This window comes from Triticum urartu, chromosome 7A, assembly GCF_056163025.1.
Source record: "Triticum urartu cultivar PI428250 chromosome 7A, HENAU_Tu73, whole genome shotgun sequence".
NCBI lineage: Eukaryota > Viridiplantae > Streptophyta > Magnoliopsida > Poales > Poaceae > Triticum > Triticum urartu.
Window position 1 is genome coordinate 722,707,163 of NC_141879.1, and position 26,063 is coordinate 722,733,225.

At 42.5% G+C, this 26,063-nt stretch overlaps 1 protein-coding gene, 1 non-coding gene and 3 pseudogenes across 2 annotated transcripts; all 5 read left to right on the forward strand.

The window, feature by feature from the left end:
* The first annotated feature begins 2,051 nt into the window (after window positions 1-2,051).
* Window positions 2,052-5,726, forward strand: LOC147962249 (uncharacterized). The gene is made up of 5 exons (XM_087534114.1): window positions 2,052-2,122; window positions 2,442-2,577; window positions 3,789-3,886; window positions 4,330-4,436; window positions 5,542-5,726. Exons 1-5 carry the CDS (start codon window positions 2,052-2,054, stop codon window positions 5,724-5,726), a joined length of 597 nt encoding a protein of 198 aa, XP_087390240.1.
* LOC147962250 (small nucleolar RNA R12) lies at window positions 2,886-2,961 on the forward strand (annotated as a pseudogene).
* LOC147962251 (small nucleolar RNA R12) lies at window positions 3,241-3,316 on the forward strand (annotated as a pseudogene).
* Window positions 3,428-3,503, forward strand: LOC125511784 (small nucleolar RNA R12; annotated as a pseudogene).
* Window positions 3,589-3,671, forward strand: LOC147962252 (small nucleolar RNA SNORD24). The gene has a single exon (XR_015612456.1). It is a non-coding gene; the product is annotated as a small nucleolar RNA SNORD24 (small nucleolar RNA).
* Window positions 5,727-26,063: the final 20,337 nt, after the last annotated feature.

Here is a 26,063-nt window from a genome sequence, read left to right on the forward strand (position 1 = left end):
GAAATGATTTTTGAAAAAAATAAAGAGCAAACTACAAGGTAGCTACAGTTCAAATTTGACCCGCTTCCAACTGAATCGGCGGAAATTTGTCTTTTTCATGAGAGGTGGATCAAAACTTTTTACACCAAACCATTTGGTCAATTGTGCATTAAATATGTCCTAGTATTTTAGAAAAATGATTTGGTCCAATTTGGCAACAAATATATGGTAGGTCCTTCACAAAAAAAACCTCCTTTTGGGCACTCAAAAAATGGAAAAAGAATTTTCCATGCAAAGACGATGAAAACTTCCTTAGGCAACATTGTTTGGAATTCCAAGATGCACCCTTGTACACAATGTGGTATCATTTGAACAAACTATGCCATGAATGTGGCCATAAGATTGATCATTTGGCTTGAAAGCCATGAATCTTCATCCATGATAGCTCATTTCTGAGAACACTTTTTAAAATAATTGGCTTATTACAAGTTTATTATTTTTCCTGGAAACTTGGTCACATATGATGACACAATGCGAAGGTTTTCCAATTTTTTGATTTTTTTTGAATTTTTTACGCCCGTTTCAAAATGTGGTCAAAACGGCGGGAATGACCGTTCCTAGTTAGTTGTTAAATCTTGGAATTTTTTTGGTGTTTCTCTGATTAAATAGATACTTTTGTACCTAGAAATGATTTTTGGAAAAAATAAATAGCAAACTATGAGGCAACCACAGTTCAAATTTGACCCGCTTCCTGCTGAATTGTCGGAAATTTGTCTTTTTCACTAGAGGTGGATCGAAACTTTTGACACCCAACCATTTGGTCAATTGTGCATTAAATATGGCCTAGTATTTTATAAAAATGAATCTGTCCAATTTTGCAACAATTATTTGGTAGGTTCTTCACAAAAAAACCTCATTTTGGGCACTTGAAAAATGGAAAATGATTTTTGTGTGCAATACAAATGAAGACCACAATATTATCATTGTTTGAAATCCTAAGATACACATATGAACACAATATTGGGTCATTTAAACATACAACATGAAGCTAATATGTTGAGTGTTTACCCGAAATAAGAGGGTAAAAAATATAAAAGAAACAAAAGAGAAACAACACAATTACATAAGCTAGACTTTGATTGGTGGAACCACCTGTCACACGGATCGATGACATGGCAGACATCCTACCATCCATTGCTAGCAATCCCACCATCCATCCATCCATCTGAAGAAACCCACCGCACCAAACCCTACCCAGATCGACTCACTCACCTCTCCTCCCTTCCTTCCGCCCGCCGCCTCCCTCTCTCTCCCCGATCCAGATCAACGCCGCCACCCCTCTCTAACCCTAGCTTCCCGTCGCCGGCGGCGGCGCCCTCCCTCCCTCGACCTCTCCTCCTTCCCTCCTCATAGCCGCCTCCACCACGCCACAAACCCCATCCTGCTCCGCGTCGCCGCTCTCCCGGCCATCTCTCCGTTCCCCCACAGCCACACCTCATCCTCCTCCCCCTCCCCCGGTCCCGTCCCCAGCCCCGCTGCCCGGTGCCACCTCATCACCTTAAGCTGCCGCAGCCCATGCTTTCACCCGCCCTCCGCCTCCGTGACAGCCTCCTCGTTCTACATCGACCGGATCGTGCTGCCCAGCAGCTTCTCGCATCCGCTCTCGACCTCCTCCCGGTACAAGGACAAGGAGAAGAGCCTCCCGCCCGCGCCGCCGGCGTCGTGGGTGGAGAGGTGGCTCCTGGCCGGTGGGGCGGGGAATTTCACCAGGTTGGTTGTCCTCGACTCGATCTGTCATGGTTAATCGCGACCTCTGGTGGCCTCTTCTCTTCTAATTGGTCCACTCGTTGTCCTGTGGTTGTAGTGTGTTTGAGGCCGAGCTCGCCGACACCGTCCCGGTGGTCAATGCATCCATCGGCGGCATGAGGATCCTTCTTCTACCACACACCACCAACGACCAAGGTAAGAAAGAAAGAGGTCCTTCCTTGTCCAGTGAGTCAGCAGTGACCTGACCTGACATGGGTTTCAAATGCCTGCCATAGAGCTCCAGCACCTCAAGAATAGCCTGCCTGATGAGGTGGTCATCCAGTGTGTCGACGAGCGGCTCTCCACCCGCGGCAACTGCGTCGTGGGTGGAGAGGTGGTACGCTTATTTCTACCGACATCACCATCTCTGAACACCAATGCATAGAGATTGGATCAACTGCTCTGAAGGGCCAGCTCAGTAGAGATTAGAGACAGCATCCTGATCTCAAAGCCTCAGATTTGCTATGTGCACAAACAGATAATTAATAGGTCCAGTCATGGTTAAAATTCTGACTTCATGCTGGATCTTATGATCTAGCAAGAAAACAGAGCATGTTCATTAGCAACAGAGCAACTTTTATTACCCTGTTACTTGTATGCCTTACCAAGCACAGTACTAGCTTACTCAAAGAGCTCCTTTGAACCTTTCTTCGTAGGTCGATCACGATAGCGGCGATGCCGGGGGAGCTCCCTGACTTGAAAATGCTGGCGCTCTTCGAATGCGGAGCTGTCCTCCTCAGGGGGGCTGGTTGCACGGTGAATGATCTTCTCGACCGCGACATCGATAACAAGGTGATTCTGCTTCTTCTTTTTTCCTAGTTGGAGACAACACTTTAGATCTTGCGTGTTAGTAAAAATACCCTTCGGATTCTTGCAACTGTGAACAAAGGGATCAGCTCCAATTTTAAATCTGTCAATATGGCATATGCTTACAGCCTACCATTTGGATCAGGAATGTACCAAATTAAGTGCCAAATGTCCTGACCATAGTAGATCAGTAGCAGCTAAAACTAACAGCACAGTGGAACCATGGAATGAAATATTCACTAACCATGGTTCCGGACAAGTTGATGTATGATCTGCTGGCTGAGATGTGCATGATCTGGGTGATGAAGAAAATCGTTCGGATTCCCACTGATTTTTCATGATTATTACAACCAGCTACTTCTGACGGATCATGCCATCTCTTGGACTACATATGTACTCCTTTATTATTGAGCAAATACTTTCCTTTGATTTTTTGCAAACCTCTTAGCAGTACTTTTTGTATCCTCTTTTTTGTGTTCTGCTGGCTGACGAGATGTGCATTACCTGGGTGATGAAGAAAATCGATGGGTCACGCCATCTCCTGAAGTACATTTGCACATTTTACTGCTTTAGACTGACTGTACATGCATTCCTTCATTGGTTATGAACCTTATTGCTCATTGTGTTTTGTTGGGTTGAACTGCATGATTCCAGGTGATGAAGAAAATCGTTCTGATTCCCACTGATATCTCATGATTAGTGTAACCAGCTACTTCTGATGGATGATGGCATCTCCTGTATTACATTTGCACTACTTTATGACTGGTCGTACATGCACTCCTTGTGTTGGTCGCAACCTTGTTGCTCTTTGTGTTATATTGGGTCTTTTGCAAGCTTCTGCGTGATGAAGAAAATTGTTCGGATTCCCACTGATACTTCATGATTATCACAACCAGCTACTTTTGGCAGACCATGCCATTTTGTGCTCTTTAAGAGATTTTGCTCTGTTTTGGGTTTTAATTCATTCAACAGTTTGCTGGTGTTTATTTTCATTTGAGCCTGTGATGTTATAAAAATATTTGCTACTCTTAATGGGTTTATCCCACTTGATGATCTTAACCACCAAGATCTCTGAGGCTCTTAGTTCTAGTCTAATGTTATCAGTACAGTACATCCGCTGTTGCCAGTTTTTGTTCATTATGAGCTGATGTTTGTGCATACCGTTTCTCATCACTCTTTGGCCTGGTATTCAAGAGCTGGAGGAAAAGTGGAAGGAGAATGCCAAGATCTCCTACGATAGGAGAAAGCAACTGGCGAAGCTCCGCGTCAAGGTCGAGAAGGTAGCCGAAGAGAAGTTAGGATCTCAGTTGTTACATTGTGATGTTTCTTGCTGTTTCTTCAGTGCTCACTAGTTGCTAGTGTTAGACTGCTACCAGTGGGTTAATATTAGTCTTCAGTGCTCACTAGTTGCTAGTGTAATCATTCTATGAAAGTTCAATCTGATTTGCTACGAATCAGTGTGTGCCGGCCGGCTACATGCAATGTTGTATGGTTGGTCTTCTGACCGCTGAGCTAGGAAGTTGCAGACGTGATCGGCAGTAGCTAATTACAAAGAGTAGAAATCAGTATCCTATTTTAATTAGTGTGGTGCATGCCATTGAAAGGATCTTGACATGTGGTTAGTTATGCTTGTGAACCAAGCTGCACGTTATGTACTGCCATCATATAAATGCCTGCCATGTTCTTCATCTCCCCTCCCTCTGATTCCTCCTGCCCGCGTTTTGCTTTGTGTCTCAGATCTGTAGAAGCTGCCGCCGCCGCCGCTGCCGCTGTTGCAGGTGGAACAGGAAGAAGCCCTCATGGCTGCTGCACATCCGAAGTGGCGAGCGCCATCCCATTTTTTGGTACTATGAAGTGTTAGTTGGTACTGTGAAGTGTTAGTTGATGGTTGATTAGTCTGTTCATCCAAGTATTCTTACATGCTGTGAATATATACTGCAATCCTATTTTTTGTGTGAAAATTGTACTAGTGATCTGCAATACAAGCTAGACATGAACCAGCTCTTGCTACTAAAGGAACATAGTATAAATTTAGACCTCGTGTGTGATGCTATAAATTTAGACCTTTGTGATCTGAGAAGTTGATGCCATATTTAAGGTTTTGGAGATGTATTATTGTTTATTTACTTATGTGATCAGCACCCCAATCCCAAGGTCCTCTATTTGGAGCAGCAAATCAAAGCGTGTTTGCTGTAGTTTGTTTTATACACTTCCTTTTGCAACATCAACAAATAAAATCAGTTGTTTGCATCAGATTTGATCATTCTCACTTATTAGTTGAGTTCTAAGTATGTAGTATCCTTAGTTCTCTTGTTATATTATAGTCAGAATTATAACGTGTGACTGAATCATGTGTTATTTAGTTGGCTGAGCAGTATCTTTAGTTTTCTGATGATTGTTCAACTCTCAATTCTGAATAAATAAGTAGCTGACTCTATTGGTTCGTTCTTTCTTCAGGGCTGCGACTTGATGGTCATGCTCCTGTTTTGCTCTGCTTGATAATTCCAATCAGATCGTTGTCAACACTATCATCATCAGGTCTTGATTCCCTTTATTCTCTCCTGCCTTGTGATGTTAGTCCATGTGGGCTTACTAGTATTGTTATATGCTGTCAGTTGAATGGATGGTCGTGGTAGTGGAATAGTACAGTAATTTTTTCTTCAGGTGAATGTGTTACAGTGACGTTCATTGCATGACATGCACTTGTGCCAATATACCATGCTGGTGACTGTAGGTTAGTATTGTTGCTGCCTAACATGAGCTTGAATGTTGTAGTGGTAGTGTAGAACAGGTTAACGTGTTGCTGTGAAGTTGTTGGAATTTTTGCTATGCCTTGCTTAATGTTTAATGAACTGAAGCATTTGGGCATGTGCCTATAATTGTCTCAATATTTTTTATTGACAATAATTTAACTCCCAATATATCTCACTAATAGTTTATGTACATCAGGATCTAATGCTGTTGAGGATGCTGGTGCTATGATAGAAGATCAAGGAAGCCTCGAGATGCGCACCACAGTTTTAGTTGATGTTGCTAGTTTGCCACCATGTTTTGAGTATTTGATGTTGTTGGTGATGCTAGTTTGCCACCGTGTATATGCTGTTGGACATGCAAACATGTATGTGATGTTGTGAATATTTAAGCGAATGATTCTGTATTTAATAATTTAATAGAGAATTTTTTTTTGTTGAAATGTGTAAAATTGAAATTTGTGAATGAAAAAGACCGAACACGTTCTACTGGACCAAGTAATATTTTGGGTTTAAAAAGGCTACGGCCCAAACAATAGTGGACTGGAATATTGTGCAACAGAATGCAAAATGGCCTAGGCCCAGAAAATAAAAAGGCTGAATAGTAGGGCTTGGCCCATATAGCTGACCAAAATTAATAAGAAAAAAATATATAAAAAGGCTGAATTGTTGGGCTCGGCCCATCTAAAACATCAAATTGGACCGGGCCGATTCTAATTTACGACCTTTTCAATTGGTCGCAATTTTGCCACGTCAGATTGCCACGTTGGATCCGACGTGGCCTGGGCAGACAGCTAACGACCAAAACAGAAGGTCATAGGATCAACGACCTTTTGTTAAAGGTCGCTATAGTCAGTTTACGACCGCCAGCTTTTGACCTTTTGTTTTTGGTCACAAAAAGGTCGTAAATGGAAATTTGTGACCTTTCAGTGACCAAATAGTGGTGGTCATAAGTTGACATATTTCTTGTAGTGCGGGAACGCACTGTAGCTATGTTAGTAGTAGCGCACTTCCTGGAACGCGGTACTGCTACTTCTGACTTAACTGCTCTATTTGTTCTTCCCAACGGCCACTACCCCCAAATCGCAACTCCTCCGGTGTCGCCCTCTCCAGTCGGCCGCCGCGCGCTCTGCCGTCGCTCTCCCGCCTTAACGCCGCCCCCGACCCCGACCTCGACACCGCCCCTGACCCCGACCTCGACGCCGCCCTCCGCCGAGCGCCCGAGCCCCGACCCCGACCTCAACGCCGCCTGCCCCTCCTCACCGCAGTCACCGTAAGGCTCTACCTCTCCTCTCCACTACCCTCCTCTCTCTCTCTCCTAGGGCAATTTATATATGTGTTGATGTTGTTAAATGTTCATATGAACCCTAGATTTGTTTAGGGTAGTAGGCATTTTTTAGCATTTAGGAAAAATGATTAGCAATTTTTTTAGGAAATTAGCTAGGGCAAATTTTTATGAAAAGGCCTAAACAGTAATTTCATTTTCATATTGTTGTTATATGATATATGTCATTGATGAAATGAAGCCGAGTGGCTTTGTTGTTTCCAGGAAATGAAGCCAAGTGGCCTATGTTTTGCCGCAATGTTGATTCATTTTCGTTTCGATAAATTTCAGGTTCTCGATTTGTCCACCTTTTAGCAAACACTATAAGAAATATGTCAACTTGTGACCTTCTGTCAGTGACCCTGAAAGAATTGGTCGTAAATCTACTATCATTTGAGACCAATTGGTCAAAAGCTGTTCGGGGGGCTCCAAACCTTAAACCATAACGACCATTTTGGTCAGAAAGGTCGTGATTTCCTTATACGAAATGGTCGTAAAGCAAACAACACTACTCCACTGCCTTTTTTCTAGCTGATCACGACCAATATAAATGGTCATGATGTTGTACTGGGTGCCACCTCATTATTTTTGTCTATGTGTCATGTACATGTGTCAGATTTTGCCTATGTGTCATGACCATGTGTCAATTTCGGGTTACGTACCAGTGGGCACGCCCTACTGACTAGTGGGACCCTCCATGTCAGACCAACCCCTACTGGTTTGAACTATACAGCTGACAAGTGGGACCCACCATGCCACACCAGCTCTAGTAGGACCCGCCATGTGGGATCAGCCCTGTTGACTAGTGGAACCCGCTACACAGACCCGCAAATGCCGACTTTGCTGATATAAGGGACCCATAACCCGCCACGCAGGCACGTTGGTACTGTAGCCAATAATGCGCAAAAAATACAACGTCCAGGGTTCGAAGCCGAGACATCCCGCTTGCTCCTTACAGAGAGAACCGCTAAACCACCATCCACTTCGTGATAACATACCAAACCGGCTTTTGTTAAACATTACCTCCTGCTGCTGGGCCTGGGCCTCACTAGGATGAGGCTTCATTCTCTTTTTCTGAACCTTTTTCTGCATTGCCGAGTGGGCCGACGGCCCATAGTCAACACAAACGAAGAATATCAGTGGAAAATACGTGATTCGCTCAAGTTTGAGTCCACACAAATTTATGGAGTTCAAATGTTTTTATTAAATCTAAAATGAAATTTCACCATCAACTTTCCATGTAAACATGGATCGAGATGATCCAAAAATCAATTTGGTTCGTCTCAAAGGGATGCATAACATTCGTGTTGGCGTACTTCTCATTTTACGTCATCTTGAGTGCATGATCAACTTTTTCAGCTTTTTTACTTCTCATTTCAGTATAGAAAAATTGAATGTGTGAACAAAAGAATGTTAAATGTTGATAGGAAAAATGTTGACCATGTATTAAAAAATAATGAGAATAGAGAAAATGTGTCTCACGTATATAAAATATGTATACAAAAAATATATAATGTGTACGAAAAAATTATCATGTATTTAAAAAGTGTTATTCCAAGCATTTGAAAAATATGTTAAACCATTTTTTGATTAAATGTTGACCATATTTTCAAAAACAATAAAATATATATGGAAAAATGGTTAAATGTGTATAGAAAAAATGTTGGTCGTGTATTAAAAATGATAATATTTGAAAATGTTAAATGTGTAAAAAAACAATGTAAAAAGTGTATGAAAAAATGTTGACCATGTATTAAAAATGGCGAGAATAGAGAAAATGTGTCTCACACATACAAAAAATTTATAATGTGTATGAAAAAGTTGATGATGTATTTTAAAAATGTCAATCCAAGTATTTGAAAAATATGTACCTAGAAATGATTATGGATGAAAGTTTAAAGGGTCCGCTAGACTGATATCGAAAGGCAAAACTGAGCAAAGTAGACTAGGGCAAAAATTGCATTTGTTCCTTAAAATATAGCTTTTCAAAGAATATATATGATGTGGGTTAAAAGTTTAGAGGGTCCGCTAGAGATGCCCGTAATTACCACTATGAAACGGAATATTTATGAAATGTTCAACATGCCAATAAATTTATCCAATTAGTTAAAAAAACAAATTTATTCAACATGCCAATATTTTTATTCATGAAAAAGTATTTATACCTTTTCATTTTTAATAATGTTAGTAACATTAATAACCTTGGGTAGTTTAAACATCACTTTTTTCCATGATGCAAAGAAAAAAAAAACTTCCTTAGGCAACATTGTTTGCCATTCCAATATGCACCCTTGTGCACAATATGAGATCATCTGTATAAACTATGCCATGAATGTGGCCATAAGATTGATCATTTGGCTTGAAAGTCATTGATCTTCACACATAATAGCTCATTTCTGAGAATACTTTCTAAAAATAATTGACGTATTACAAGTTTATTACTTTTCCTGATAACTTGGTCACATATAATGACACAATGCGAAGGTTTTCCAATTTTTTAATTTTTTTTTAATTTTTTATGCCTGTTTCAAAATGCGGTCAAAATGGCGGGAATGATCGTTCCTAGCTAGTGGTTGAATCTTGGAATTTTTTTGGTGTTTCTCTAATTAAATAGATACTTTTGTACCAAGAAATGATTGTTGGAAAAAATAAGGAGCAAACTATGAGGCAGCCGCAATTCAAATTTGACCCGCTTCCAACTGAAACGGCAGAAATTTGTCTTTTTACCAGAGGTGGATCAAAACTTCTGACACCCAATCATTTTGTAAATTGTGCATTAAATATGACAAAGTATTTTATAAAAATGATTTGGTCCAATTTAGCAACAATTATTTTGTAGGTTATTCACAAAAAAACCTCATTTTGGGCACTTAAAAAATGGAAAATGAAAACTTCCTTAGGCAACATTGTTTGACATTCCAATATGCACCCTTGTGCACAATATGAGATCATTTGAACAAACTATGCCATGAATGTGGCCATAAGATTGATCATTGGGTTGAAAGCCATGAATTTTCACACATGATAGCTCTTTTCTGAGAACACTTTTTAAAAACAATTGCCGTATTACAAGTTTATTATTTTTCCTGGTAACTTGGTCACATATATTGACATAATGCGAAGGTTTTCCATTTTTTTTGGTTTTTTTGAATTTTTTATGCCCGTTTCAAAATGCGGTCAAAACAGCGGGAATGACCGTTCCTAGCTAGTGGTTGAATCTTGGAATTTTTTTGGTCTTTCTCTGATTATATAGATACTTCTGTACCAAAAAATGATTTTTGGAAAAAATAAAGAGCAAACGATGAGGCAACCATAGTTCTAATTTGACCCGCTTCCAACTGAAACAGCAGAAATTTGTCTTTTTCACCAGAGGTGGATCAAAACTTTTGACACCCAACCATTTTGTCAATTGTGCATTCAATATGACCTAGTATTTTATAAAAATTATTTGTTTCAATTTAGCAACAATTATTTTGTAGGTTCTTCACAAAAAAAACTCATTTTGGGCAGTCGGAAAATGGAAAATGAAATTTTCGTCCAAAGAAAATGAAAAGTTCCTTAGGCAACATTGTTTGCCATTCCAATATGCACCCTTGTGCACAATATGAGATCATTTAAACAAACTATGCCATGAATGTGGCCATAAGATTGATCATTGGGTTGAAAGCCATGAATTTTCACAAATGATAGCTCCTTTCTGAGAACACTTTTTTAAAATAATTGTCGTATTACAAGTTTATTATTTTTGCTGGTAACTTGGTCACATATAATGACACAATGCGGAGGTTTTTAAATTTTTTGATTTTGTTTGAATTTTTTATGCCCGTTTCAAAATGCGGTCAAAACAACGGGAATGACCGTTCCTAGCTAGTGGTTGAATCTTGGAATTTTTTTGGTGTTTCTATGATTAAATAGATAATTTTGTACCAAGAAATGATTTTTGGAAAAAATAAAGAGCAAACTATGAGGGAGCCGCAGTTCAAATTTGACCCGCTTCCAACTAAAACGGTAGAAATTTGTCTTTTTCTCCAGAGGTGGATCAAAACTTTTAACACCCAACCATTTTGTCAATTGTGCATTAAATATTACCTAGTATTTTATAAAAATGATTTGGTCCAATTTAGCAACAATTATTTTGTAGGTTCTTCACAAAAAAACCTCATTTTGGGCACTCGAAAAATGGAAAATGAAATTTTCGTCCAAAGAAAATGAAAACTTCCTTAGGCAACATTGTTTGCCATTCCAATATGCACCCTTGTGCACAATATGAGATCATTTGAACAAACTATGTCATGAATGTGGCCATAAGATTGATCATTGGGTTGAAAGCCATAATTTTCACACATGATAGCTCCTTTCTGAGAACACTTTTTAAAAATAATTGTCGTATTACAAGTTTATTATTTTTCCTGGTAACTTGGTCACAAATATTGACACAATGCGAAGGTTTTCCAATTTTTTATGCCCATTTCAAAATGCGGTCAAAACGGCGGGCATGACCGTTCCTAGCTAGTGGTTTACGCTTGGAATTTTTTTGATGTTTCCCTGATTAAATTGATACTTATGTACTTAGAAATGATTTTTGGAAAAAATAAAGAGCAAACTATGAGGCAGATGCAGTTCAAATTTGAACCGCTTCCACCTGAATCGGTCAAAATTTGTCCTTTTCATGAGAGGTGGATCAAAACTTTTCACAATCAACCATTTGGTCAATTTTATATTAAATATGGCATAATATTTTAGAAAATTGACTTAGTCCAATTTTACAACTAATATTTTGTAGGTTCTTCACAAAAAAACCATTTTTGCCACAAGAAAAATGATTAAAAGTATCTAGAAAGATAAAAAAATGCATGCAAATCGGTGATCTCCATAAAATGGGGTCTAACTTGAGTGAAAAATTTAGTTGTGCTGTTTGCAAAATATTTTGATAGTTGCTTCACAAAATTCCCCTAGTTTTAGTACTTAGAAACTATTTTAAATCACAAAATTTCTGAACCAATCAGGGCTCTTCTCACGGATCACCCCACTATAGCCGATCTGAACCGTCCGTATCCGAAGGATCCAACGTCTATCATTCACCTCTCAAGTCATAGCAACCCAACCCAAACCCTAGCAGCTACCCAATCCCCCCGAGAACACACCAGCCGCCGCCTGTCTCTCCCCGATCCAGATCTCTCCGTCGCCGCCCGAACCCAATCCTCAACCCCGAACCGCCCATCACCCGCCGTCCATCTGCATCGCCCGCATCACCTGGCTCCATGGCCTCCTGCGTCGCCGGACCGACCTCCACCAGTCTGCCGCCGTGCCAATCAGGGTGGCACCACCGTGCGGGCCATGACCCCGCACCCCACGGCGGCCGGAGACGATGGCGAGGAAGGGCCCGGTCCCCTAACGAATCTTTCTCCCTCCACCACCGGGCGCGCACGCCTCCCCGCCCACATGCCTCGATCCCATCGACCCAACGCCCAGGCCCAGCGCGCGCCGCCGCCATGGACTTCACGCGGGGCCGGATCTGGGGAAGATCATGGGTGTGTTCAACCAAGCCGAGGACGGGGAGCACAGCTGCCGCTTCCTTGCGCTGCTCGACGCCATGCAAGGTCCGCCTCTCTCTCCTCCTCCTAGTCTCTCTCTGTTGCTTGGTTCGATTTTGCTGATGCGGTTTTGTAACGCCCCGAGACCGATGTGCCAGGTGTCTTCCAGTTGTTCACTGTTATTGCCCTGTCATTGCTTGCATGTCATGCATTGCATATCATGTCATCATGTGCATTTCATTTGCATACATGTTCGTCTCATGCATCCGAGAATTTTCCCCGTTGTCCGTTTTGCAATCCGGCGCTCCTATGTCACCCGGTGTTCCTTTCTACCTCTTTCCGTGTGCGGGTGTTAAAGGTTTCCGGGTTGGACCGAGACTTGCCATGCGGCCTTGGTTTACTACCGGTAGACCGCCTGTCAAGTTTCGTACCATTTGGACTTCGTTTGATACTCCAACGGTTAACCGAGGGACCGAAAAGGCCTCGTGTGTGTTGCAGCCCAACACCCCTCCAAAGTGAACCAAAACCCACCTAAACTCTCTCCATCATCTAGAGCGTTCGATCATGATCGCCTGGCCGTAAACCGCACCTCATTTGGACTCTCCTAGCTCCTCCTACCTCTATAAATAGGCCTCCCCTCGAAAATCCGGGGTCTTCTCCCTCGAAACCCTAGAAAAATCCCCTCTCCGCCGCCAGACAATGTCCGTCGCGCCGGACACCCCAGCCGCCGCCGCCCGCAGCCACTGAGGGGCTGCCACGTGGCAGGCCGCCTCCTCCACCGCCGAGGCCTGCTCGGCCCGCCGCCGGCCCTCCCCGCGTCAATCTGGGCCGCCGCCTTCGCAGCGCTCGCGCCGCCCATCGCCTCCAACTCCGGCGAGGAGCCCCGCGCCGGCCACCCCCGCCATCGCCGGTGACCCATCGCGCCCCGCCGCCTCAGCTGCGGCTTCCGCGCCCGGCCGCGTCGCCCGGCCGCGGCAACCACCGGCCCTCCACCGCGGCGCCGCCTCGCTGTCCTCCTCGGCGCACCTAATATTTTTATCCCTGAAACCCTAATATTTTTGCAATCTTCATCATGCCATAACTCTGCATCCGTAGCTCCGATTCGTGCATGTAGCATATCAAAATGTTTGTCTCGACGAGTACATCATTTCACCTCACTAGATGACCAGTTGGCCCCATGGCGCAAAAAGCTAATTAGAACCAAGTATTATGTGGGTATTGGGGGGCAAATATAATAGCAACTAAAAAATAAAAATAAAAGTGTATCGACAGAGGTCATTGGCCATCTTTGATTTGGTGACATGAATTCTCATAATCTTTGTTAAACAAGCACATCATCACATGGAAAGTACATCAGTTCCTTGATGAAGATAAAATAAAATACACATTAATAAAAGGTTGGCAGTATAAATGATGCAGCCGAATTAGTTGCATTATCATGTTTGTTGGCACTGTCAATCACCCATTACACGTCCCTGTTGAATTTCTTGATATGTTTGCACAGTATGTCCCCCTTCTACACCACTTAAATCCTGTCAAATTTAACTGTTAAACCATGCCCAACCAAAATCCACAACAAATTACACATGCACAGGAAAAAGGAATACTTCATTAGTTCGGCAAATCAAGAGATAGCTGACCTCTGCTAGTTAAAGTGCTAGAAAATGAAGAACCAAGATATTGGCGTCACATATAAACAATACTCTTTGACAGAAGTAAGATCATCTCTGCTTTGTCAGAAACTGGGCATGGGTGTCAGGTTGATCAAAATGGGAAATTTTATCTCAGTAAGCATCTAAATTGAACTGAAATATTCCTTGATACAGACATCGAGCTGTTGTGTAGTTAGCTCCAATAAAAAATACCTTTTCAAAAAAATTAAACTACTGTAAACAAAAGGATGAACAAAGAGAATGAAATAATGCATCTGGTCAACAACTACTACTTTGACTTGCTACAGAGGCCAAAAGGCGAAGTACATAGACGGAAACAAAGATGGCGTCATATTAGTTGTACCCAGTCAGGTGTCATACGAAAAAACTGAATTCTCAAGCCGCCCAATAGATGTGGATACTTAAGAAGTCGTTGTAGCTGAAAATTACAAAGTATATGAACCTTAACTGAATAGCACACAATTATTTGTGCTTTATATTCGTAAAGCTAGTCAACTGAAATTAAGAAAAATAACTACATATTAAACCATTAGAAATCTATGCGATAAAGCTTAGCTAACTGAGTTCATAATTAAAAATATATTAGAGGGTGTTTACTGAGTGTGTTCTTATCTGTCCTTTTCTAATAGTTTTCAAACGGAGATCAAAGTACTGATCTTGAAACCAACAGGGAGGAAACTGAGGGTGTTACACTAGTGTAGAACCAGGCAATAGCACCGGTTCGTAAGGCCCTTTAGTGCCGGCTCCATAACCGGCACTAAAGTGTGGTCACTAAAGGCCCCCCCCCCTTTAGTACCGGTTCAGCATGAACCGGTGCTAAAGGGCAACCACGTGGCACGAGCCAGCTCCGGGGGCCGGGAGCCCTTTAGTACCGGTTGGTAACACCAACCGGTACTAAAATGTTTGGGCGGTTTTTGGTTTTATGATTTCTTTTTCATTTAATTTTGTGTTTTCCATTTTAATTCTTTGTCGTTTGCTGGTATTTTACGATACTACACATTGTACACGTTATGCATATATATATATAGAATTTCTAGTAGAACCAATCATATATATATCATCAATGTCTCACAAACCACCATATTAATTCACACATACACACATGTATAGCTATATACAATTTCTCCTACATATGCATGTTGCCTTCGGAGCCAGTGGCATTAGCCTAATTGGTGCCTTCGGAGCACGATGACAATTGGAAGTGGTCCATGACCTGGTCGATGGGGGCGGTAGCGGGTAATAGTATTCTCCCTTCGGATTTATGACCTGGTCGAGCAAAAATCCCGCTATTTCCTCTTGAAGTGCTTCTACGCGCTCCGTTTCTAGGAGCTTGTCCCGCACCTCTTTGAACTGTTAAGAAGGAGATCAATATGCATGTGTATTAGTTGTGTGACTAGATATCGATAATGGTGTAAAGATTATGAATAGTGTTCTGACAAGCGTACCCATTCCTGTCTTTGAGATCTACTCCTTTCGGACGCCATCATGTGAATGTTCTCGCAAACGTAGAATGCACACAGATTAGTCCCCTGCGCCTGCTTCAGGGCCTTTATTACGAGAACGGAATTTAATTTGATCATATAATAATTAATCAAGCATGATAATTAAAGAGATGGCAGCTAGCTAGCTAGCTAGTACTACTTAATTACTTACCTTGGGTCGAAACCATTTTAGCTGTCGTTTCCATTCGCCTTCCGTGACGCTGATGAACCTTGCCCAAGCCCTGCCCGCCGACAAAGAAAATGAATAAAGGGGTTATTAAATAGTTCATATCATAAAATGACGAACTAAATAGGCCGAGATATATAGTTAATAATGATTGAAATTACCTGTTGACTATCCCAAACAAGATGTTATAGTCACTATTTGCTTTGAGTAGTGAGTCCAGTATTTGAACTGTTCCGGCGTCAACTTTAATGATACACAAGATCCAGTGAAATCTGCATGCACACACGTTTGCATGTCTTAATTAAGCGGGCATATGTAAGCAAAAACATGTACCTAGCTAGTAGGCAAAAACAGAGAATTTGTATTACAAGAAAGTGTGACTCACTGGAAGTTGTAAGGAAGTAGTATATATATTCATTGTATTTCAGGCGCTTTAAGAACTCTAGCATGCTGTCCTCTACCTGCTTTTCATGATGCTTGTTTATTGTCCATGTGTATTCATTAACGGTGTTTGGGTCAATGAACCCAATGCCATAGCGTCCACCTTTTCTCATTTCATACATCTTCATCCTGCATAATACCACAGAAAAGAATATAGTGAGGATAATTACAGGTAATGATTGATCAAAAGGATCACTACAGCTAGCTTGAGACTTAAATTACAGAAAGAAATCACTTACAGACAATAGCAACTGAAGATAGATTTGTCGAGTGCGTCTTGATTGTATAACTGAAACAGTTCAGAATACTCAACGGTCACAGGTTTCTCATGGTAGTAATGATCCTTCTTGACTTGCACCATGAGGGACTCTCGATCGGATCTCTTGGTAATGTCCATGTACCATTGATGCAATTCATACATTCTCGTTGGGAGCTTCTTGACCTCTTCTGGCCTGACCAAAGGTTGGCCCCGGGCATATTTCCGTTTTATTTCCTCCTCTATAAGCACAGGCATGTCCTCGATCTCGAGGAGTTATCCAACAGTGATTTTGAGAGTTTCAGCCTGCATTATATGCTCCTGGGTTATTACCACATCGCCCACCTCGGGAACGTAAACTGTTTGGCCACAATAATATTGGGCGCGCGTACTGTCACGTGTTGTTGGCGGCACAACAAGCGGGGGGATCGATTGCGCCGCCTGTTCTCCCAGTTGGGCAACGGTTTTCCCATTTTTTTGATAGCTGCCTGTTCTTTGCTCGAGCTCGAGCTCGCCTCCTTCTGTAGACGATGTCGATGTAACTTCCTGATGTGGCGCTCATAGTCTGTGTCAACAGGCTTAGGAGCTGGTGGTTGAGCCATACGAATGAAGTGTTCAACTACTTCCACAGGCACTTTCTCGCTTGGCGGCGGTGGCGGTTTCAGTCCAAAATGGGCGTCGACTTCTGCCCGCACTATGGCATTGGTTTGCTCCTCGGTCCTGTCGTAAGCCCTCTCGGGAAGAGGAGTAGTGAGGTTTGGACCATATTTATATCGCTTGCCTCTGCCTGTACTTCCTGTACTATGACCTCGACTCGTACAGCTATGCACCATAGATGCGGGGTGTCTCTTCTGCGATTGCTGAGGCGGCGGAGATGGCTGACGGGGCTGTGTTGGACGAGGAGGAGTGGCCTGAAGCTGTGCCGGGCTTGCAGTGGCCTGAGGTTGTGCCAGACTTGGAGGAGGAGTGGACGTCTGACGCTGTGTCGGACTTGGAGGAGGAGTGGCCTGACACTTTGCCGGACTTGGAGGAGGAGGAGTGGCCTCACGCATTGGTGGACTTGGAGGAGCGGGAGTCTGCTGACTCGGTGGCGGACTTCGACGAGGAGTCGGGTGACGCGGTGCCGGTGGCCTTCGAAAGATGATGCAATCCTTTCTCCATAGGATGATACGATGTTTGGCATCTCCGAGTGTGTGCTCCTCGTTGAAGGAAATATTCCCTAGAGGCAATAATAAAGTTATTATTTATTTCCTTATATCATGATAAATGTTTATTATTCATGCTAGAATTGTATTCACCGGAAACATAATACATGTGTGAATACATAGACAAACAGAGTATCACTAGTATGCCTCTACTTGACTAGCTCGTTAACCAAAGATGGTTATGTTTCCTAACCATGGACAAAGAGTTGTTATTTGATTAACGGGATCACATCATTAGTTGAATGATCTGATTGACATGACCCATTCCATTAGCTTAGCACCCGATCGTTTAGTATGTTGCTATTGCTTTCTTCATGACTTATACATGTTCCTATGACTATGAGATTATGCAACTCCCGTTTGCCGGAGGAACACTTTGTGTGCTACCAAACGTCACAACGTAATTGGGTGATTATAAAGGAGCTCGACAGGTCTCTCCAAAGGTACATGTTGGGTTGGCGTATTTCGTGATTAGGATTTGTCACTCCGATTGTCGGAGAGGTATCTCTGGGCCCTCTCGGTAATGCACATCACTGAAGCCTTGCAAGCATTGCAACTAATGAGTTAGTTGCGGGATGATACAGTATAGAACAAGTAAAGAGACTTGCCGGTAACGAGGTTGAACTAGGTATGGGATACCGACGATCGAATCTCGGGCAAGTAACATACCAATGACAAAGGGAACAACGTATGTTGTTATGCGGTCTGACCGATAAAAGATCTTCGTAGAATATGTAGGAACCAATATGAGCATCCAGGTTCCGCTATTGGTTATTGAACGAAGACGTGTCTCGGTCATGTCTACATTGTTCTCGAACCCGTAGGGTCCGCACGCTTAAGGTTATAATGACAGTTATATTATAAGTTTTGATGTACCGAAGTTTGTTCGGAGTCCCGGATGTGATCACGGACATGACGAGGAGTCTCGAAATGGTCGAGACATAAAGATTGATATATTGGAAGCCTATATTTGGATATCGGAAGTGTTCCGGGTGAAATCGGGATTTTACCGGAAAACCGGGAGGTTACCGGAACCCCCCGGGAGGTACATGGGCCTTAATGGGCCTTAGTGGAAGAAGAGGAGAGGCGGCCAGGGCTGGGCCGCGCACCCCTCCCCCCTAGTCCGAATAGGACAAGGAGAGAGGGGGCCGGTGCCCCCCTCCTTCTCTCTCTCTCTGTTCCCACCTCGCGAATCCTATTCCAACTAGGATTGGGGGAAGTCCTACTCCCAGAGGGAGTAGGAATCCTCCTGGCGCGCCCTATGATGGCCAGCCGGCCTCCCCTCTTGAACCTTTATATACGGAGGCAGGGGCACCCCTAGAGACAAGTTGATCCACGTGATCATATTCTTAACCGTGTGCGGTGCCCCCTTCCACCATAATCCTCGATAATATTGTAGCGGTGCTTAGGTGAAGCCCGGCGACGGTAGTACATCAAGATCGTCACCACGCCGTCGTGCTGACGGAACTCTTCCCCGACACTTTGCTGGATCGGAGTCCGGGGATCGTCATCAAGCTGAACGTGTGCTAGAACTCGGAGGTGCCGTAGTTTCGGTGCTTGATCGGTCGGGCCATGGAGACGTACGACTACATCAACCAAACGCTTCCGTTGTCGATCTACAAGGGTACGTAGATCACACTCCCCTCTCGTTGCTATGCATCACCATGATCTTGCGTGTGCGTAGGAAATTTTTTGAAATTATTACGTTCCCCAACAGTGGTATCAGAGCCTAGGTTTTTATGGTTTGATGTTATATGCACGAGTAGAACACAAGTGAGTTGTGGGCGATATAAGTCATACTGCTTACCAGTATGTCATACTTTGGTTTGGCGGTATTGTAGGATGAAGCGGCCCGGACCGACATTACGCGTACGCTTACGCGAGACTGGTTCTACCGCCGTGCTTTGCACACAGGTGGCTGGCGGGTGTCAGTTTCTCCAACTTTAGTTGAACCGAGTGTGGCTATGCCTGGTCCTTGCGAAGGTTAAAACAACACCAACTTAACAAACTATCGTTGTGGTTTTGATGCGTAGGTAAGATTGGTTCTTGCTTAAGCCCGTAGCAGCCACGTAAAACTTGCAACAACAAAGTAGAGGACATCTAACTTGTTTTTGCAGAGCATGTTGTGATGTGATATGGTCAAGACATGATGCTAAATTTTATTGTATAAGATGATCTTGTTTTGTAACCGAGTTATCGGCAACTGGCAGGAGCCATATGGTTGTCGCTTTATTGTATGCAATGCAATCGCACTGTAATGCTTTACTTTATCACTAAGAGGTAGCGGTAGTCGTGGAAGCATAAGATTGGCGAGACGACAACGATGCTACGATGGAGATCAAGGTGTCGCGCCGGTGACGATGGTGATCATGATGGTGCTTCGGAGATGGAGATCATAAGCACAAGATGATGATGGCCATATCATATCACTTATATTGATTGCATGTGATGTTTATCTTTTATGCATCTTATCTTGCTTTGATTGACGGTAGCATTATAAGATGATTTCTCACTAAATTTCAAGATAAAAGTGTTCTCCCTGAGTATGCACTGTTGCCAAAGTTCGTCGTGCCCAGACACCACTTGATGATCGGGTGTGATAAGCTCTACGTCCATCTACAACGGGTGCAAGCCAGTTTTGCACACGCAGAATACTCAGGTTAAACTTGACGAGCCTAGCATATGCAGATATGGCCTCGGAACAGTGAGACCGAAAGGTCGAGCGTGAATCATATAGTAGATATGATCAACATATTGATGTTCACCATTGAAAACTACTCCATTTCACGTGATGATCGGTTATGGTTTAGTTGATTTGGATCACGTGATCACTTAGAAGATTAGAGGGATGTTTTTCTAAGTGGGAGTTCTTAAGTAATATGATTAATTGAACTTTAATTTATCATGAACTTAGTCCTGGTAGTATTAGCATATCTATGTTGTAGATCAATAGCTCGCGTTGTTGCTTTCATATGTTTATTTTGATATGTTCCTAGAGAAAAATTGTGTTAAAAGATGTTAGTAGCAATGATGCGGATTGGATCCGTGATCTGTGGTTTATCCTCATTGCTGCATTGAAGAATTCTGTCCTTGATGCACCACTAGGTGACAGACCTATTGCAGGAGCAGATGCAGACGTTATGAACGTTTGGCTAGCTCAATATGATGACTACTTGATAGTTTAGTGCACCATGCTTAACGGCTTAGAATCGGGACTTCAAAGACGTTTTGAACGTCATGGACCATATGAGATGTTCCAGGAGTTGAAGTTAATATTTCAAGAAAATACCCGAGTTGAGAAATATGAAGTCTCCAACAAGTTCTATAGCTAAAAGATGGAGGAGAATAGCTCAAGCAGTGAGCATGTGCTCAGATTGTCTGGGTACTACAATCACTTGAATCAAGTGGGAGTTAATCTTCCAGATAAAATAGTGATTGACAGAATTCTCTAGTCACCATCACCAAGTTAGTAGAACTTCGTGATGAACTGTAATATGCAAGGGATAACGGAAACAATTCCCAAGCTCTTCGTGATGCTAAAATCGACGAAGGTAGAAATCAAGAAAAACATCAAGTGTTGATGGTTAACAAGACCACTAGTTTCAAGAAAAGGGCAAAGGGAAGAAGGGGAACTTCAAGAAGAACAACAAGCAAGTTGCTGCTCAAGTGAAGAAGCCCAAGTCTGGTCCTAAGCCTGAGACTAAGTGCTTCTACTGCAAAGGGACTGGTCACTAGAAGCAGAACTGCCCCAAGTATTTGGCGGATAAGAGGGATGGAAAAGTGAACAAAAGTATATTTGATATACATGTTATTGATGTGTACTTTACTAGTGTTTATAGCAACCCCTCAGTATTTCATACTGGATCAGTTGCTAAGAGTAGTAACTCGAAACAGGAGTTGCAGAATAAACAGAGAATAGTTAAGGGTGAAGTGACGATGTGTGTTGGAAGTAGTTCCAAGATTGATATGATCATCATCGCACACTCCCCTATACTTTCGGGATTAGTGTTGAACCTAAATAAGTGTTATTTGGTTTTTGCGTTGAGCATGAATATGATTTGATCATGTTTATTGCAATACGGTTATTCATTAAAGTCAGAGAATAATTGTTGTTCTGTTTACATGAATAAAACCTTTGATGGTCATACACCCAATGAAACAAGTTCGTTGGATCTCGATCGTAGTGATACACATATTCATAATATTGAAACCAAAAGATGCAAAGTTAATAATGATAGTGCAACTTATTTGTGGCACTGCCGTTTAAGTCATATTGGTGTAAAGCGCATGAAGAAACTACATGCTGATGGGCTTTTGGAATCACTTGATTATGAATCACTTGATGCTTGCGAACCATGCCTTATGGGCAAGATGACTAAAACGCCGTTCTCCGGAACAATGAAGCAAGCAACAGATTTGTTGGAAATCATACATACTGATGTATGTGGTCCGATGAATATTAAGGCTTGCAGCAAGTATCATTATTTTCTGACCTTCACAGATGATTTGAGCAGATATGGGGATATCTGCTTGATGAAACATAAGTCTGAAACATTTGAACAGTTCAAAGAATTTCAGAGTGAAGTGGAAAATCATCGTGACAAGAAAATAAAAGTTTCTACGATATGATCACAGAGGTAAAATATTTGAGTTACGAGTTTGGCCTTCAATTAAAACAATGTGAAATAGTTTCACTACTCACGCCACCTGGAACACCATAGTGTAATGGTGTGTCCGAATGTCATAACCGTACTTTATTAGATATAGTGCGATCTATGATGTCTCCTACCGATCTACCACTATCGTTTTGGGGTTATGCATTAGAGACAGCTGCATTCACGTTAAATAGGGCACCATCTAAATCCGTTGAGACGACACCGTGTGAACTATGGTTTGGCAAGAAACCTAAGCTGTCGTTTCTTAAAGTTTGGAGTTGCGATACTTATGTGAAAAAGTTTCATCTCGATAAGCTCAAACTCAAATCAGAGAAATATGTATTCATAGGATACCCAAAGGAGACAGTTGGGTACACCTTCTATCACAGATCTGAAGGCAAGACATTCGTTGCTAAGAATGGATCCTTTCTAGAGAAGGAGTTTCTCTCGAAAGAAGTGAGTGGGAGGAAAGTAGAAAACTTGATAAGGTAATTGTACCTTCTCCCTTATTGGAAAATAATTCATCACAGAAATCTGTTCCTGTGACTACTACACCAATTAGTGAGGAAGCTAATGATGATGATCATGTAACTTCAGATCAAGTTACTACCGAATCTCGTAGGTAAACCAGAGTGAGATCCGCACCAGAGTGGTACGGTAATCCTATTCTGAAGGTCATGTTACTTGACCAAGACGAACCTACGAACTATGAGGAAGCGATGATGAGCCCAGATTCCGATAAATGGCTTGAGGCCATGAAATCTGAGATAGGATCCATGTATGAGAACAAAGTGTGGACTTTGGTGGACTTGCCCGAGGATCGGCAAGCCATGATAATAAATGGATCTTCAAGAGGAAGACGGACACGGATAGTAGTGTTACTATCTACAAAGCTAGAATTGTCGCAAAAGGTTTTCGACAAGTTCAAAGTGTTGACTACGATGAGAGTTTCTCACTCGTATCTATGCTTAAGTCTGTCCGAATTATGTTAGCAATTGCCGCATTTTATGAAATTTGGCAAATGGATAAACAAAACTGCATTCCATAATGGATTTATTAAAGAAGAGTTGTATGTGATGCAACAAGATGGTTTTGTCAATCCTAAAGGTGCTAACAAAATATGCAAGCTCCAGCGATCCATTTATGGACTGGTGCAAGCATCTCGGAGTTGGAATATACGCTTTGATAAGTTGATCAAAGCATATAGTTTTATACAGACTTGCGGTGAAGCCTGTATTTACAAGAAAGTGAGTGGGAGCACTACAACATTTCTGATAAGTATATGTGAATGACATATTGTTGATCGGAAATAATGTAGAATTATTCTGCAAAGCATAAAGGAGTGTTTGAAAGGAGTTTTTCAAAGAAAGACCTCGGTGAAGCTGCTTACATATTGAGTATCAAGATCTATAGAGATAGATCAAGACGCTTGATAAGTTTTTTCAATGAGTACATACCTTGACAAGATTTTGAAGTAGTTCAAAATGGCACAGTCAAAGAAAAAGTTTCTTGCCTGTGTTACAAGGTGTGAAGTTGAGTAAGACTCAAAGCCCGACCACGGCAGAAGATAGAAAGAGAATGAAAGTCATTCCCTATGCCTCAGTCATAGGTTCTATAAAGTATGCCATGCTGTGTACCAGACCTATTGTATACCATACACTGTGTTAAGAGAGGGAGTACAATAGTGATCTAGGAGTAGATCAATGGACAACGGTCAAAATTATCCTTACTGGAATAAGGATATGTTTCTCGATTACGGAGGTGACAAAAGGTTCGTCGTAAAGGGTTACGTCGATGCAAGTTTTGACACTGATCCAGATGACTCTAAGTCTCAATCTGGATACATATTGAAAGTGGGAGCAATTAGCTAGAGTAGCTCCATGCAGAGCATTGTTGACATAGAAATTTGCAAAATACATGCGGATCTGAATGTGGCAGACCCGTTGACTAAACTTCTCTCACAAGCAAAACATGATCACTTTTTGGGTCTTAGTCACATAGGGATGTGAACTAGATTATTGAATCTAGTAAACCCTTTGGGTGTTAGTCACATGGAGATGTGAACCAATCACATAAAGATGTGAACTATTGATGTTAAATCACATGGCGATATGATATACATTATTGACTCTAGTGCAAGTGGGAGACTGAAGGAAATATGCCCTAGAGGCAATAATAAAGTTATTATTTATTTCCTTATATCATGATAAATGTTTATTATTCATGCTAGAATTGTATTAACCGGAAACATAATACATGTGTGAATACATAGACAAACAAAGTGTCACTAGTATGCCTCTACTTGACTAGCTCATTAATCAAAGATGGTTAGGTTTCCTAACCATGGACAAAGAGTTGTTATTTGATTAACGGGATCACATCATTAGTTGAATGATCTGATTGACATGACCCATTCCATTAGCTTAGCACCCGATCGTTTAGTATGTTGCTATTGCTTTCTTCATGACTTATACATGTTCCTATGACTATGAGATTATGCAAATCCCGTTTGCCGGAGGAACACTTTGTGTGCTACCAAACGTCACAACGTAACTGGGTGATTATAAAGGAGCTCTACAGTTGTCTCCAAAGGTACATGTTGGGTTGGCGTATTTCGAGATTAGGATTTGTCACTCCGATTGTCGGAGAGGTATCTCTGGGCCCTCTCGGTAATGCGCATCACTGAAGCCTTGCAAGCATTGCAACTAATGAGTTAGTTGCGGGATGATGCATTACAGAACGAGTAAAGAGACTTGCCGGTAACGAGGTTGAACTAGGTATGGGATACCGACGATCGAATCTCGGGCAAGTAACATACCGATGACAAAGGGAACAACGTATGTTGTTATGCGGTCTGATCGATAAAAGATCTTCGTAGAATATGTAGGAACCAATATGAGCATCCAGGTTCCGCTATTGGTTATTGACCGGAGACGTGTCTCGGTCATGTCTACATTGTTCTCGAACCCGTAGGGTCCGCATGCTTAAGGTTACGATGACAGTTATATTATGAGTTTTGATGTACCGAAGTTTGTTCGGAGTCCGGGATGTGATCACGGACATGACGAGGAGTCTCGAAATGGTCGAGACATAAAGATTGATATATTTGAAAGCCTATATTTGGATATCGGAAGTGTTCCGGGTGAAATCGGGATTTTACCGGAAAACCGGGAGGTTACCGGAACCCCCCGGGAGGTACATGGGCCTTAATGGGCCTTAGTGGAAGAAGAGGAGAGGCGGCCAGGGATGGGCCGTGCGCCCCTCCCCCCTAGTACGAATAGGACAAGGAGAGAGGGGGCCGGCGCCCCCCTCCTTCTCTCTCTCTCTATTCCCACCTCGCGAATCCTATTCCAACTAGGATTGGGGGAAGTCCTACTCCCGGAGGGAGTAGGACTCCTCCTGGCGCGCCCTATGATGGCCGGCCGGCCTCCCCTCTTGAACCTTTATATACGGAGGCAGGGGCACCCCTAGAGACAAGTTGATCACTTTGCTGGATCGGAGTCCGGGGATCGTCATCAAGCTGAACGTGTGCTAGAACCCGGAGGTGCCGTAGTTTCGGTGCTTGGTCGGTCGGGCCGTGGAGACGTACGACTACATCAACAAAATGCTTCCGTTGTCGATCTACAAGGGTACGTAGATCACACTCTCCCCTCTCGTTGCTATGCATCACCATGATCTTGCGTGTGCGTAGGAAATTTTTTGAAATTACTACGTTCCCCAACACTCGTCACCTCCAGGAATGTCAAGCTCTAGCCCCGAATATTGGTCCACCACCTCATCAACCACGACACGAGCATAGCCTGCTGGAATCGGGTTGCAATGGAAGGTTGCATCGGGGGAATTTGCATAAGCAGGCCGTCCGCCACCTTCAAGGATATATTCTTAATTTTGAAGTGTAGCTCGCAGTCAGTGTTCTCCGCGATATCATCCACGGGGTATCTATCCAGCATTGCGTCAAACGGGGC

Coding starts and splice junctions, on each gene's coding strand:
- LOC147962249 (XM_087534114.1), top strand. CDS start 2,052: ATGAGGTGGTCATCCAGTGTGTCGACGAGCGGCTCTCCACCCGCGGCA. Junction 2,578..3,788: donor ACCGCGACATCGATAACAAG/GTGATTCTGCTT, acceptor GGTATTCAAGAG/CTGGAGGAAAAGTGGAAGGA. Junction 4,437..5,541: donor GAGCGCCATCCCATTTTTTG/GTACTATGAAGT, acceptor TATGTACATCAG/GATCTAATGCTGTTGAGGAT.